Source organism: Panulirus ornatus, chromosome 38 (genome assembly GCF_036320965.1).
Source record: "Panulirus ornatus isolate Po-2019 chromosome 38, ASM3632096v1, whole genome shotgun sequence".
NCBI lineage: Eukaryota > Metazoa > Arthropoda > Malacostraca > Decapoda > Palinuridae > Panulirus > Panulirus ornatus.
In genome coordinates this window covers 1474329-1491088 of record NC_092261.1, presented here as the reverse complement: position 1 = coordinate 1491088, position 16760 = coordinate 1474329, and the positions used below count along the sequence as shown (strand labels likewise).

General features: G+C 40.4%; 1 protein-coding gene across 4 annotated transcripts in view; it reads left to right on the top strand.

The window, feature by feature from the left end:
* The first annotated feature begins 7045 nt into the window (after positions 1 to 7045).
* Positions 7046 to 16760, top strand: part of LOC139760768 (uncharacterized) — a 70505-nt gene continuing 60790 nt past the window's right edge. For all 4 annotated transcript variants that reach the window (XM_071684332.1, XM_071684330.1, XM_071684331.1 and 1 more), the window contains exon 1: positions 7046 to 7117. In XM_071684332.1, coding sequence (XP_071540433.1) covers positions 7099 to 7117 — 19 coding nt within the window. In that variant the 5' untranslated portion in view covers positions 7046 to 7098. The remainder of the gene's footprint in view (positions 7118 to 16760) is intronic.

Genomic DNA, 16760 nt, shown 5'->3' with positions numbered 1-16760 from the left:
ACCCCGGGAAAAGTGCGTAGCTAAGCAAGTAAACAGCTCAGTTTTCTCTTATTGACGACGCTATGTTGTATGCTAAGCACTGTATTACTAAAACTATTCATAACCTGATGTTTACCCAAGCGTATAATGTATAAAACATAGTGTTTACTCTAAGCATTTCTGTCAATCTGCCACCCTGACCATCTAGATGCACTGGCCTCACTCACAGACTTACCGAAAGCGTGGAAATATCCGACCCTCTTGATGTTACTCTCACTCATAATTAGTTTACTGGTTACTAATATGGCCTCCCATTTCTGTAATATCTGTTATACCTCAAATGTGTATCTTTAGCTGAATAGCTGCTTAAATTTGATAGTCCTTTATTTATCTATTTACACATATGATATGAAATGATATAAATGACATATGATACAGAAGTGGGAGGTAATTAGATAATACAGAAGTGGGAGGTAATTAGATAATACAGAAGTGGGAGGTCATCATAGTTACAAGTTTAATTATAAAAGATCTTAAGATCGAGGTAAGGCGGGATACTTCCATGCCTTCCACGACCACATGACTGAGGTACATCGAGAAACATTGGCAGATATACAAGAAGTTCTACAGCGTACATACTGTTTATACATTACGTACTTGGTGATTAGTTGATTCTGAAATGATTAATAGTTAAATGTATAAGTGACGGGATTTCGTGTGCGGAAACTTCCTTCCTTGTGCTCCACAAATTTGTTTCACATATGTATTTGAAGTCTCGTCGTCTCACTTACAGAGGAAACTAATGGGAAAATGTCCAGAGTACAGCTACAAAAATGGTACCTGAAATAAGTGCTGATTTACAAGTAAAGGTTAAAGGCTTTAAGTTGTTCAGCATGAAAGAGTTTGTAGTCTCTGAATCGTCCTGGTAATGTCGACAGTGAACTGTTTGTTGAAAGTTACAGAAAAAGAGCAAGCAGATGTCACAGCAAGAAACTTGTCAGGAAACATTTAGAGAAGCACTTATATAGATAGCGTCAGGACTGTGGATAATTGGAATAAGATAAGTGATGAAGCTGTGAATGCAGACAGACAGTATACAGAAGCTTGAAAAGTTATATGACAGTAAATAAGCTCAAGAGATGGGCGGGCCCCATGAGTATAAACTCCTTCCATTATATCATAAATAGGTCATTTAAAAGAAATCCTCTCTAATGTTGTGGTTAGCGTTCCTATCCACAAATCTTACGGGTCTGGGTCCGAGTTATGGGTACGGCAGCCAAATGGCAAAATTTACGAGAACTACCATGAACACGACCCAAACCAGAAGATAACGAGCACAAATTATTAAACATATCCAAGGTCTTCACAGCAACATATGAGTGGAATGATAAATTCAATAATATATTTTCTCTGATTTATCATACAAATCACACCTGAATGATGCCAGAATTATGAAAGTGACGAGCAACCGACAGTAAGATATTGCAAAAGGGATGTAGACATGGTGCACTTATGGTGACATACATGGCTGGCTGATGATGTCACACCGTGAAGAATGGAAAGTCATGTAGATGGGATGAAGCTCAAACAAACGAGGCGAAAACCAAGGCCTGAAGAAAATAAATTAATCGCACAGTGAGAGGGTCCTGCTAGCTGACATGACGCTCAACTTGTAACCAGAGCATCATATAGCAAGGATCGTGAGGGAAATAAACTAAACTTCAGTCAGTGTCACAATCTCCTTCAAGTACATGTTTTAGATAGTGCACACGACAACTGTTCATACTAAGCTGGAATATATTGCAACATGCTGGTTTCCTCACTCGAGGAGACACATGAAATTGTTGAAAATGGTCAAGAGGGAAGGAAAAAGAATCTCTCGAGGCACAAGCCTCTGTCAGTTCATTAGTCCTGCCATGCATTCTAAGCCTAATACGTGAAGGAATCCAGGGAGATTGGACTCCAAATCGAACATGGAGAGTTTTGTTATACCTACGTCGAGCTTTAGACACAAGCTTATACTGTTGCTGAAGGTTAGGTTAGCTTATTCAATAAGGAAAGAGTCACGACAGTTAGGCTGTCTTTCTTGAAAACATGAACAAATCTAAGAACAATGACAATAGCAAACAGTTCAGTTTAGAGGACTGGTACACCTTCTGTGGAGGACTGGTACACCTTCCGTGGAGGACTGGTACACCTTCCGTGGAGGACTGGTACACCTTCCATGTCGCTTCTCGAGAAACATTTGCAACATGTGAATCGTACCTTTACGACACAGTCTGATTTAGTGATAGGGAACTCTCCTAAAGTCTGCATGAGTCTTCCAGTTGATGCATAAATACTTATCTAACTATATTGCGGTAAACGAGAGCTGTGTGGATAACCATGGGATTTGCTTGGTTCGGGAACAGAGACCATCAATATGGCGTGGCAGGTGTCTATGGTTCGATGGCCCAAAACATTGATTTGATAAATGTGTTTGAGCTTAACCCTTCCGTCATATGCTGTCAAAATACTAGGGACGCCTGATGAAGATAAGGGATGCCAGTGAAGTTTTTTTTTCCCATTCCCCAAGGGACGAGAAAATCGTTAAAGGGAATTTCGTAGAAGGGAGTAATATGTTCCTAAGAGGATAAAAGGATAGGGGTGACATTTTTATGGGAGTTTGAATGGCGGTGAAAATATTTTGGAGGATGAGATATATCAAAGTTTGGTGAACTATTCCAGGAGGATGAATATGATAAATGTAGACAGTGTATGGCAGATATGTTCATGAGGGCATGGGTGAGGGTGGGGGAATGTACTGGAAATATTCATGAGTGCAGGACAGTAGCTTGGGTGGGTGGAGGGGGATGTACTGATAATGATAAGGTTCGTGGGACAAAAGTTACCTGAGATGGAACACGTTAGGGGCAAACATTCATCTGGGGCAACACGTCAGGGACTCAAAAATTAATCGTATAGTTTATAATTGAGGTCAGTGGCGTCCTGGCCGGCAGTGGTAAGCGCTCCATCAGGAGGTACTGCTTATCTACATTCAGAAGTCTCATAGGAAGACTAGTGATATCTCGCCCGTGTTTGAGTAGTCTCTGAGAAAGCTCATTAGGCTAACTTCCTAGCTGCTTTTTAACTTCCTAGCTGTGTTTAACTTCCTAGCTGTGTTTAACTTCCTAGCTGTGTTTAACTTGTCGACTAACGAGTCCAGTAGTTCTCCACCTCTGTTTTATACTTCAACATTTCTTCAGTTCTCTTGCACATCAATAGTTTTTTATCTGTTTTATCCTCCAGTAGTTGTACACCTATGTCATCCCTCAGCATTTCTTCAGCTATGTTATACTCCAGTAGTTCTTCAGCGGTTATACTTCATTAGTTTTTAGCTGTTATTTTCAGTAAGAGAAGATGTCGCAGTGATACAGAAATGTCTTTGCAAGGTCACTCCCAGTGATTTAGAGATTAAAAAGTGCGATAACAAATCCATTATCTTGTCGGTCGTAGATATCACGACTGATATAGTGTATCCATAGATAACCACTTCACATGACATTAACCTATAAGTGCTGCGTTAAAAAACAATCGAGATGTGACACTAAACGCATACGTAAACCTGGTTTAAAACGGTTCATAAAACCTGATGACACCAAAGCTAACATACGACATGGAATCCGGTCTCTCAGCTTAGAGCATGGCGCTACACTACGTTTCTTTGTTGATCTCAGCATAGCTGTCTCGCTAAGTTACTGTTTCTCCTACACTTGTAAGAGTTCCCAGGACAAGAAGGATGACAGGAAATGGAACTAGTGGGTCCTGTCAGAGGGGTAGGAGGTGGGTCAGGAGTCCTACATTGTAGTAAGAACCATAAACTTGTGGTTAGGTGAGAGTGGAGCGGCTTCTACCCCGAGGATTTGAACACATCGCCGCCCTCCAAGTCGCTACACTAGTAGTGCCGCTACACCAGTACCATCTTACTACACCAGTAATACCACTACACCAGTACCACCTCACTATACCAGTACCTGCCCACTACATCAGTTAGACCACTATACCAGTACCTCCCCACCACACCAGGAGTACCACTACAACGGTACCTCCCCACAACACTAGGAGTACCACTACACCAGTATCACCTCACTGCACCAGTAGTACCACTACACCAGTACCTTCCCACTACACCAAGAGTACTACATACACTCCGGAAGTTTCTAACCTAAATTCTGAGACGATATTACTGAAGGTTAAAGCAACATGTCAAAATTTACCAAAATCCGGAGCCCTGGGATCCGAGCACCAACCTATTTGACTAATGTCTCCTGCCACACCCAGATGCTCAACCCGCTGGTGGAGGATGCAGGGATCGCAGTCTCTTCATCCTTACAAGTTGTCACATGAGCGAATCCATCCATGGCCAAATCACCTCCGTAATGATATCCTCATTTGAAAATTGTACTTTTGTCCATCTTTAGACTTTATGTGTGGTGGAATATTTTCATAGGTGTAATTGTGTGTAAATTGTTCTCGAGATCTGTAATCGTCATCTATGTATATCCTGTCTAAAATGGATCTAGCCCAACCTTTTTTCACTCTAGTGATGTATAGGTATAAAGTTAGATATAGAGATTACAACAGATGGATGAGAGAGCTTGGGAAGTGAGTCAGTTGTTGTTCGCTGATGATACAGCGCTGCTGGCTGATTCATGTAAGAAACTGCAGAAGCTGGTGACTGAGTTTGGTAAAGTGTGTGAAAGAAGAAAGTTGAGAGTAAGTGTGAATAAGGGCAAGGTTATTAGGTACAGTAGGGGTGAGGGTCAAATCAATTGGGAGGTAAGTTTGAATGGAGAAAAACTGGAGGAAGTGAAATGTTTTAGATATCTGGGAGTGGATTTGGCAGCGGATGGAACCATGGAAGCGGCAGTGAATCATAGGGTGGGGGAGGGGGTGAAAATTCTGGGAGCCTTGAAGAATGTATGGAAGTCGAGAACATTATCTCGAAATGCAAAAATGGGTATGTTTGAAGGAATAATGGTTCCAACAATGTTGTATGGCTGCGAGGCGTGGGCTATGGATAGAGTTGTGCGCAGGAGGGTGGATGTGCTGGAAATGAGATGCTTGAGGACAATATGTGGTGTGAGGTGGTTTGATCGAGTAAGTAATGTAAGGGTAAGAGAGATGTGTGGTAATAAAAAGAGTGTGGTTGAGAGAGCAGAAGAGGGTGTTTTAAAATGGTTTGGTCACATGGAGAGAATGAGTGAGGAAAGATTGACCAAGAGGATATATGTGTCAGAGGTGGAGGGAACGAGGAGAAGTGGGAGACCAAATTGGAGGTGGAAAGATGGGGTGAAAAAGATTTTGAGTGATCGGGGCCTGAACATGCAGGAGGGTAAAAGGCGTGCAAGGAATAGAGTGAATTGGAACGATGTGGTATACCGGGGTCGACGTGCTGTCAATGAATTGAACTAGGGCATGTGAAGCGTCTGGGGTAAACCATGGAAAGTTGTGTGGGGCCTGGATGTGGAATGGGAGCTGTGGTTTCGGCGCATTATTACATGACAGCTGGAGACTGAGTGTGAACGAATGGGACCTTTGTTGTCTTTTCCTAGCGCTACCTCTCACACATGAGGGGGAAGGGAGTTGTTATTCAATGTGTGGCAAGGTGGCGATGGGAATGAATAAAGGCAGACAGTATGAATTATGTACATGTGTATATATGTATATGTCTGTGTGTGTATATATATTGTTACGAACACGTGTGTGTGTGTGTGTGTGTCCACATGTTCGTATATGTGTATGGTGTGTATCTGTGCCTTTGTAGGGTGTGGTTGCTATCGGCTCGGATCTCACTTCCCTGACCGTGTTAATTGTCCTAGCAATTATGTTTTTGACGCAGATGTTGACCAGTCCTCTAGCACCCAAACCCTTGTCAACGGCGTCAGGTCGAGGCGTGGGGCCAGCTACGGGGTGTGTCATCCCGTACGTTCGCTACTGTCATGGACAAGGGAGCAAAGAAGTTTGAATATGTGGGCCGGAATTGAACAGGAATTGAACCAGGTATTTCCTGAAACTTGATTATACATAAGCAATTTGAATCTTACGGAACGTTACTTGTAAAGTGAACACTTGCCGTGAGACTTGTAACCCTTGACTGGTTGTGTCTCATTCACCCAGTCTCACAATCAACCTAGACTTCTGGACATTTTCACAGAAAAAAGTATTTTCATATTGATATATTTTCCCGTGACATGGGTGTGATGAAAACAATTAGCAAACTGATTTGATTTGATATACTGAGAATTCATATCACATTAGTATGGTTTAATGCTGTCAGAGGAAAGAAAATTGACAACTAAAAATGAGCTGAAGAACTTCCCAGTTTCTGAATAAGTCATTTGTGTGCATCCTGATTAACTCGCATTAAGAAAATGGCTTTAAACCTTTTATATATCATTTGCAGAAATTAAGAAACCATAACATATGTAAGTAGAATGGTCTATTATTATGATGTCATTTTATCTGCTAAAACTGTATAGGAGGAAGGGAAATCGGTATTTTACTACTATAATTTTCTTTCTTTATTTTTCCCTAACCCTTTTGGTAATGGTCATATTATTGCTATATGTACTGAGGTATTAATGACAGATTAGAATGCAGTAAATATTTTGCCTCGATAATACAGGGTTTTTTGCTTGCTCATCAAAAAGGGGCGACATAACGAAACATGAATCTGTAAACCCCAAGATTTATTAAAGTTTCGTTGGCTCTGTTTGAGATATCTTTAGAGCAGAAACTTATTCATTTATCTTATTTTGTACAAAATATTATGAAGAATTCTCATGCACACAATGAAGCCATCACTTGAAAAAATACAGCTTTTTGTACATCAAAACTGGTCATATGATATGATAAGCATGAAACTGAAAATGATATCTAAAATTTGATGACTGTTTTTAATTAGATTTGTTTAAATAATGACATAACATATGACTATCGACTAAGTATTACTGTGGGCCTTAAATACGTAGCGAGGTCAGGAGAGGTTAGCGTGTGGAGGAGGTTTGAACATGGCGGGGGGCAAGGTTCTCGCTGCCTCCGCTAGATGGCCCTGCGCGCTGTAAACTAAACTTGAAAATGGCGTCGATGAGCAGCGGTACGTATCTCCATTCTCTGCTCACTGTTCGTTATGGCATTACAAACTCATGTGAAATATATCGTGGTCGCAAGATAACCTTACCACGTGACTGGAAGACCGATCCAACGGCTTGTAACGGCGAGGAACGTGCGTGTTATGCTGTGTTAGAAGCAAGTGTTTGTTTGTTGCGATTATGTCCCATCACTCAGGCCTTGAAGTCTGGGCTAGACCTTTCATAATGTCTTTGTGAAGATTTTAATGTCGTCACTTGAAGATTCTACCATACCAGTGCATGTTAGAGGTATCGACGACTGTGGTGGAGCCATGGAGTGTGTTGGAGTGGTGTAAGAAGCAGCGGGACTTCCCTTGGTGTTGTCCTGGCGTGTGTTGTCCCAGTGGCGGGTTGGCGCAATATTTGCCGCTTCAGTCTCTTCCTGCTATCCCTCCATGGTTTCTGCCTTTTTAGCTTTCACACTCTTCTTTCAGCCTACCCTTTGTGGTCAAGGGCCTGAAGTACTGTAGTATTCTTTTGTAGTTCTATTGTTTAATGGCGTGTGGACGTGTATGGTCGTGCAGGGGTTGGACTTCTTACGTCTTGCTCACTTCATCTCTTCATGTAACCTTTCAGCGTTATTATTATCTTTTCCTTTGTACACAGTTTGCATTGCTTAAGTTGAATGATTGTGGCTGCTGTGGATAAGCAGGATTTGATCTGTAGAGAGACATTGACATAGAACATTGACTGCTCTGTATATTGTTTTGTCTTCTATTTGCGGCTTCCCCATGTTTTTGAATACATTAAAAGAAGCGCAGATCGAATTTGATAGGCCAAGATATTATCACGTATCTATTAAAGCAGAGAAATTTGAGTCTTAGAATCAGACTGAACAGATAACTTTAAAAGTGACAAATATTTGTACTTAATTGGAACTAGGATTCAGTAAGAACGTGCCTTATATTCGGACATATCATTTCTAGGATTTTTTTTCTTCAGCTATTACACTTCGAAAATCGATATGTAACCAGTGGGTACTATGTTATTACCGAGTATGTGTTAGTATGTGGAGGAAAGTTACAGTTGATCATAGGGTACAGTTGTATACTAGTAAGAAATAAGATTATTGTTAGTTAATCTGTTTATATATATATATATATATATATATATATATATATATATATATATATAGAGAGAGAGAGAGAGAGAGAGAGAGAGAGAGAGAGAGAGAGATATTTATATATCCATCTCCTGGTAATTTTCTAGTTTGGAAGCTCCAAAAAACTATGGTGTAGGATGAAACATCATTAGACCCTTTATACCTCTTTGAAATGACAGACAGCATAGCATGATTTGTAGCATTGTTTTTCTTCATGAATAATAGACGAGGTGTTGTAAGGGCTATGCTCAGGAAATTACAAAGTAAAAGCATGGGAAACACTACAATGAATTAACAGAACCTCTAAAAACCTCATGCAGTGAACTAGGGTGAGATTTACCTATGTTATTTAAGTCAAAATATATCAGATCCATTGTCTTCATCTTTCATCTGTCATATAATCTGATTGCAGTTGGAGTAAGTTTAATGGGATGAACAAACTATCCAGCAACTGAATCTGTCATATTTAAAATTTCGCATAATGGGAAATTGTCATAGGTTTATGTTGTAAGTTAAGGTTAAAGTCGGTTTTGCTGATTTCTAGAATTGTTTCCCTTGCATTTATTGTCATTTTCCCAGATCATCATAACTCTCCACACACAGTATTTGTTTCTGTGGGATGAATTGAAATACTCTGTATCATGTTTTCCCAGTGTAACTCCATTACTGAGCATAAAGAGTTCATTGAATAGAAGTCCCAAAGTATTTTCTGTGGTATGATTGATTTATATTTGCTGTATTTTATCAGATAATAGATATAAGTTCTAGTTGAAGGATTTTGAGAAAGTGATTCCATTGGATTTCTTGCCCTCCTGTAGAGTTGATATAGAGTGCGGTTTTTACATAAGGCATCTAAGAGTATCATTCCAATCCTGTAGAAAGAATTAGTTAATTCATCTTTGTAAAAGGAAATGGCAGAAAAAAAAAGTGTTCTACAGTTGATCTGAAAAGGACCCAATTCAATTTGAAGACATGGCAGGACCTCCTAAAAGGCTGGTTATATAGTCTGTCCCAGTGTTTAGTATGTAAAACATGTTGCGATTGGTACCAGCACCGACTATGAAATCATTGGTATGTGTTATTCAAAATGAGGGAATCTAGCCAATAATATACTGCATAGGTGATGTGTATTGATCCAGGTTTTAAGTTATGTTTTTAGTACTTTAAGTATTATTGTTATAGTTTTTTCATACATATTTGCAATTTCCTGCTTGAGCAAGGTATCCTGAAGAAAGATAACAGATCCTTAGAGGAAAAATTGTCATTTAGCTCCTCTCTCTGTTCCTTCTTTAGGAAAGTGATACAGGGGTGGAGGATTTTCAGCTCCGATGCTCCAACCCCTCTTAGTTGCCTTCTAAGACATGCAGGGATTATGTGGGCAGTATTCTTTCCCCAGTATCCCTTGGGATATATACTTTATAATACACGTTGTTATATTTATTTATTTTATTTTGCTTTGTCGCTGTCTCCCGCATTAGTGAGGTAGCACAAGGAAACAGACGAAAGAATGGCCCAACCCACTCACATACACATGTATATACATACACGTCCACACACGCATATATACGTACCTATACATCTCAGTGTATACATATATATACACACACAGACATATACGTATATACACATGTACATAATTCATACTGTCTGCCTTTATTCATTCCCATCGCCACCTTGCCACACATGGAATAACAACCCCCTCCCCCCTCATGTGTGCGAGGTAGCGCTAGGGAAAGACAACAAAGGCCCCATTCGTTCACACTCAGTCTCTAGCTGTCATGTAATAATGCACCAAAACCACAGCTCCCTTTCCACATCCAGGCCCCACAGAACTTTCCATGGTTTACTCCAGACGCTTCACATGCCCTGGTTCAAGCCATTAACAGCATGTTGACCCCGGTATACCACATCACTCCAATTCACTCTATTCCTTGCTCGCCTTTCACCCTCCTGCATGTTCAGGCCCCGATCACTCAAAATCTTTTTCACTCCCACTTCTCCTCGTTCCCTCCACCTCTGACACATATATCCTCTTGGTCAGTCTTTCCTCACTCATTCTCTCCATGTGACCAAACCATTTTAAAACACCCTCTTCTGCTCTCTCAACCACACTCTTGTTATTACCACACATCTCTCTTACCCTATTACTTACTCGATCAAACCACCTCACACCACATATTGTCCTCAAACATCTCATTTCCAGCACATCCACCCTCCTGCACACAACTCTATCCATAGCCCACGCCTCGCAACCATACAACATTGTTGGAACCATTATTCCTTCAAACATACCCATTTTTGCTTTCCGAGATAATGTTCTCGACTTCACACATTCTTCAAGGCTCCCAGAATTTTCACCCCCTCCCCCACCCTATGATTCGCTTCTGCTTCCATGGTTCTGTCCGCTGCCAAATCCACTCCCAGATATCTAAAACACTTCACTTCCTCCAGTTTTTCTCCATTCAGACTTACCTCCCAATTAACTTGACCCTCAACCATACTGTACCTAATAACCTTACTCTTATTCACATTTACTCTCAACTTTCTTCTTTCACACACTTTACCAAACTCAGTCACCAGCTTCTGCAGTTTCTCACATGAATCAGCCACCATCTCTGTATCATCAGTGAACAACAAGTGACTCACTTCCCAAGCTCTCTCATCCACAACAGACTGCATAGTTGCCCCTCTTTCCAAAACTCTTGCGTTCACCTCCCAAACAACCCCATCCATAAACAAATTAAACAACCATGGAGACATCGCACGCCCCTGCCGCAAACCTACATTCACTGAGAGCCAATCACTTTCCTCTCTTCCTACACGTACACATGCCTTACATCCTCGATAAAAACTTTTCACTGCTTCTAACAACTTGCCTCCTACACATATATTCTTAATACCTTCCACAGAGCATCTCTATCAACTCTTATCATATACCTTCATCTCTATCAACTCTTATCATATACCTTCTCTAGATCTATAAGTGCTACATACAAATCCATTTTCTTTTCTAAGTATTTCTCACATACATTCTTCAAAGCAAACACCTGATCCACACATCCTCTACCACTTCTGAAACCACACTGCTCTTCCCCAATCTGATGCTCTGTACATGCCTTCACCCTCTCAATCATTACCCTCCCATATAATTTCCCAAGAATCCTCAACAAACTTATTCCTCTGTAATTTGAGCACTCACTCTAATCCCCTTTGCCTTTGTACAATGGCACTATGCAAGCATTCCGCCAATCCTCAGGCACCTCACCATGAATCATACATACATTAAATAACCTTACCAACCAGTCAACAACACAGTCACCCCTTTTTCGATAAACTCCACTGGAATTCCATCCAAACCCGCTGCCTTGCCGGCTTTCATCTTCCGCAAAGCTTTTACTACCTCTTCTCTGTTTGCCAAATAATTTTCCCCAACCCTCTCACTTTGCACACCACCTTGACCAAAACACCCTATATCTGTCTCTCTATCATCAAACACATTCAACAAACCTTCAAAATACTCACTCCATCTCCTCACATCACCACTTCTTGTTATCGCCTCCCCATTAGCCCCCTTCACTGAAGTTCCCATTTGTTCCCTTGTCTTACGCACTTTATTTACCTCCATCCAAAACATCTTTTTATTCTCCCTAAAATTTAATGATACTCTCTCACCCCAACTCTCTTTTGCCCTCTTTTTCACCTCTTGCACCTTTCTCTTGACCTCCTGCCTCTTTCTTTTATACATCTCCCACTCATTTGCATTATTTCCTTATGTAATCATGTAATCCCTCCCCTTTCTTATTCTTCTGAACTGTTGAGTAATTTGATATCAAAATATATATTAGTGCTAATGAAAAAGCCACTCAAATGATTATTTATAGAGGAAGGCTATTAATCCATAAGAGTGCAATGAATATCATCCAAAAGCTGGAATTTTGTTTTGAAACAAATGTAACCAAATCTAACACGGGTTTGGTTGTGCTTTTCCTGGTGTATTATGATGAAGCTGATTCAGAATTTACTTTACCATGCATTTGTTTGGTGCATGGCTTGCATATAATTTTCAGGGGATTTTAGGGTCACATTTGGAAATTTCACGGTTTTGTTATAGAAAAGTAGTAAAAAATGAAATAACAATTGGCAAAATAACATATCTGGGAACCACCTGTGGAATCAGGAACACAGCCAAAGGGTTGATAGAGACTAGGTTAATTAAATGAGAGTTTACTTGTGAAATAGAATAACGGCCCTAAAAAGTTTGAATTTGAACAGTACCAAATAATCTTACCATGATAGAAGGAAATGGGGAAATGTATCAATTTAGCTTCACTGATATAATAACTTTGGATATTAATTGAACTTGTTTAGGTTTGGTAGTGTAGCATTTAGAGAATAGAATGAGAAACAGAGTATGAATTAGAGCATTATATTTTTTCATAAATGTGAAGTACTTAAATAAGGTGATAGTGGTGAGGGTTATGAAGACTGTGGATGATGATGGGTGAACACAAAATGGTGTGTAACACATGTAAAATCCACAAAACTTATGAAAATTTCATATAACATCCTCTTACAGTTGAAGCAGTTTGCAGGTTTAAGAATGCCATAAGTCAGGGTCTTCTGTTCCATGGTTGCAAGTTGTGACATGGCAAAATGGATATAAGTGGAACTTGCTCTTGAAAACATTGTCTGAGGCTTCTTGGTGGCTGCTGCTTATAAAGAAATATTCAAACATCGTTGTATTCAAGAGTTATGGAAAAAATATTGGTGAAATCTTGAATTCAGTGGACTTTGGAAACAGACTCTGTCAGGCAGTTTGGAGAAAGTATTCCTTATTGAAAGGGACTCTGTCCAACATTTCGTGCTTAAGTGGACTGATAGCCTCCTCCTCAGACCTAAGCTACAACATTGTTGATATTGCACATGTTTTACTTTTAGTCTTTTTTTTTTCGTTATTATTACATAAAGTGAACAAAGATAGCCAACCTAGGCTTCTAAAGATAGTGGTGTGAAGAGGAAGCAAGTTTCACTGCATCCAAATAATATTGTTAGTACTAGTATACCTTCAAACATAGCCATTTTTGCCCTCCCAGATAATGATCTCTTTCCACACATTCTGCAGTGCTCCCCCTCACCCACTTAATGACTCACTTGACTTCCTCACACCTCAGTGACCTCTCCCTCAACCCTGCTAAACAGAACACATACTTCTGTGTTTTGTTCTAACTGACTGGTCAGATTTTGGAATGGACTTAAGTCAGACGTATGTCAGCATGACATGTAGAATTCATATACCTGTACAGCATTCTTTTATCCTACTCAATTTCTATCATGATTATCTGGATTTTTATTAACTACTATTATCATAAGAATCTTTAGTTTCTTTTAACCTTTTATTTAAGATCCTTTAGTTCATATTTCATGTTATATTTGTTGCATTATGCAAGTTTCATCATGATATTTTTTTTCAACTAGTTTTATGAATTGAAATTTTTTTAACCACTCTATTAGTCATTTAAAAAAAATGTTTTTGTTTATTTTTTACCTTTTCGGCAGCTCCTTCGTCAGCACTTGCTGCTTCACCTGTGACTTGAACATTGTGCGAGCTATGTCTTCTTTTAAGTTATTAGGTACAGTAGGGTTGAGGGTCAAGTCAATTGGGAGGTAAGTTTGAATGGAGAAAAACTGGAGGAAGTAAAGTGTTTTAGATATCTGGGAGTGGATCTGGCAGCGGATGGAACCATGGAAGCGGAAGTGGATCATAGGGTAGGGGAGGGGGCGAAAATCCTGGGAGCCTTGAAGAATGTGTGGAAGTCGAGAACATTATCTCGGAAAGCAAAAATGGGTATGTTTGAAGGAGTAGTGGTTCCAACAATTTTGTATGGTTGCGAGGCGTGGGCTATGGATAGAGTTGTGCGCAGGAGGGTGGATGTGCTGGAAATGAGATGTTTGAGGACAATGTGTGGTGTGAGGTGGTTTGATCGAGTTAGTAACGTAAGGGTAAGAGAGATGTGTGGAAATGAAAAGAGCGTGGTTGAGAGAGCAGAAGAGGGTGTTTTGAAATGGTTTGGGCACATAGAGAGAATGAGTGAGGGAAGATTGACCAAGAGGATATATGTGTCGGAGGTGGAGGGAACGAGGAGAAGTGGGAGACCAAATTGGAGGTGGAAAGATGGAGTGAAAAAGATTTTGTGTGATCGGGGCCTGAACATGCAGGAGGGTGAAAGGAGGGCAAGGAATAGAGTGAATTGGATCGATGTGGTATACCGGGGTTGACGTGCTGTCAGTGGATTGAATCAGGGCATGTGAAGCGTCTGGGGTAAACCATGGAAAGCTGTGTAGGTATGTATATTTGCGTGTGTGGATGTGTATGTATATACATGTGTATGGGGGTGGGTTGGGCCATTTCTTTCGTCTGTTTCCTTGCGCTACCTTACAAACGTGGGAGACCGGAAAAAAAAAAAAAAAAAAAGTTTATTGAACCATCCATGACTTGTTGTGAAGATCTCCATGTAATCCTCACCTGCTCACTCTTTCAAAGTCTCAAAAAGACTTCTATCCTTTGCCTAAATTTTTAATAAGCTTAGTTGTACATGTTTTTGAATTTGATCTTCCATCCACAGCATCAACAACTTTTTCATTTTGTGGATGGGCCCTTGTCATTGTTTTGTTATTATCGTAGACCATACTTGCTGAAACTTTCACCACTTAATGTGTTTTTACTTTGTCCATTGAAATTGTGGAGACCATCAAATGAGACAGCTGTAAATCTTGTGTAATCACCTTAACTTTTTTTCTTCTCTCATATTGGATGATTACCTTCATTTTCAATTCCATATCGAGCATCTTCCATGGCTTCTTGTCAGCTCTGTCAACTTGTGATGGGTTTTAACTCTTGCTCGTTGTCTTTGGGGTTTAATACAAAAATGGTTTAATCCAGCATGAAAATTCGTAAGATTTAAGATTCACTTGAATAACACGTGCTAACTTTATGGTAACTGAGAGAGATGCTGTGATGTTCACAGTGTCGGAATATCGTGTGACAATCACCGTCCTGCACACACAGCTGTTAGCACTGGCAGACGTACAACCAAGCTTAATTTATATATTCACTTATATTTTTTAATTTTTTCTCATCTTGGTTACATCCACATACATTTACACACCCCAATCTGAGCCTTTGAGAAGGATGAGCATTCCCTGTGTGACTCCTTCTGTTTCCCCTTTTAGAAAGTTAAAATACAAGGAGGGGAGGGTTTCCAGCCCCCACTTCTGTCCCCTTTAGTCACCTTCTACGACATGTGAGGATGCGTGGGAAGTATTCTTTCTCCCCTATCCCCAGGGATAGGGGAGCCCTGTCTCCTGCGTTAGCAAGGTAGTGCAAGGAAACAGACGAAAGAATGGCCCAACCCACCCACATACACATGTATAAACCTACACGTCCACTCACGGAAATATAAATACCGATACATCTCAACGTATACATATACATACACACACAGACATATATACATATGTACCTAATTCATACTGTCTGCCTTTATTCATTCCCATCACCACCCCACCACATGAAATAACAACCCCCTCACCCTGCATGTGCGCGAGGTAGTGCTAGGAAAAGACAACAAAGGCCACATTCATTCACACTCAGTCTCTAGCTGTCTTGTATAATGCACCGAAACCACAGCTCCCTTTCCACATCCAGGCCCCACAGAATTTTCCATGGTTTACCCCAGACGCTTCACGTGCCCTGGTTCAATCCATTGACAGCACATCAACCCCGGTATACCACATCGTTCCAATTCACTCTATTCCTTGCACGCCTTTCACCCTCCTGCATGTTCAGGCCCCGATCACTCAAAATCTTTTTCACTCCATCTTTCCACCTCCGATTTGGTCTCCCACTTCTCCTCATTCCCTCCACATCTGACACATTTATCCTCTTTGTCAATCTTTCCTCACTCATTCCCTCCATGTGACCAAACCATTTCAAAACACCCTCTTCTGCTCTTTCAACCACAGTCTTTTTTTATTATCACTCGTCTCTCTTACCCTATTATTACTTACTCGATCAAACCACCTCACACCACATATTGTCCTCAAACATCTCATTTCCAGCACATCCACCCTCCTCCGCCCAACTCTATCTGTAGCCCACGCCTTGCAACCAGATAACATTGTTGGAACCACTATTCCTTCAAACATACTCGTTTTTGCTTTCACAGATAATGTTCTTGACTTTCACACATTTTCCAACGCTCTTAGAACTTTTGCCCCCTCCCCCACCCTATGATTCACTTCCGTTTCCATGTTTCTATCCGCTACCAAATCCACTCCCAGATATCTAAAACGCTTCACTTCCTCCAGTTTTTTTCCATTCAAACTTACCTCCCAATTGACTTGTCCCTCAACCTTACTGTACCTAATATCCTTGCTCTTTTTCACATTTACTCTCAGCTTTCTTCTTTCACACACTTTACCAAACTCAGTCACCAACTTCTGCAGTT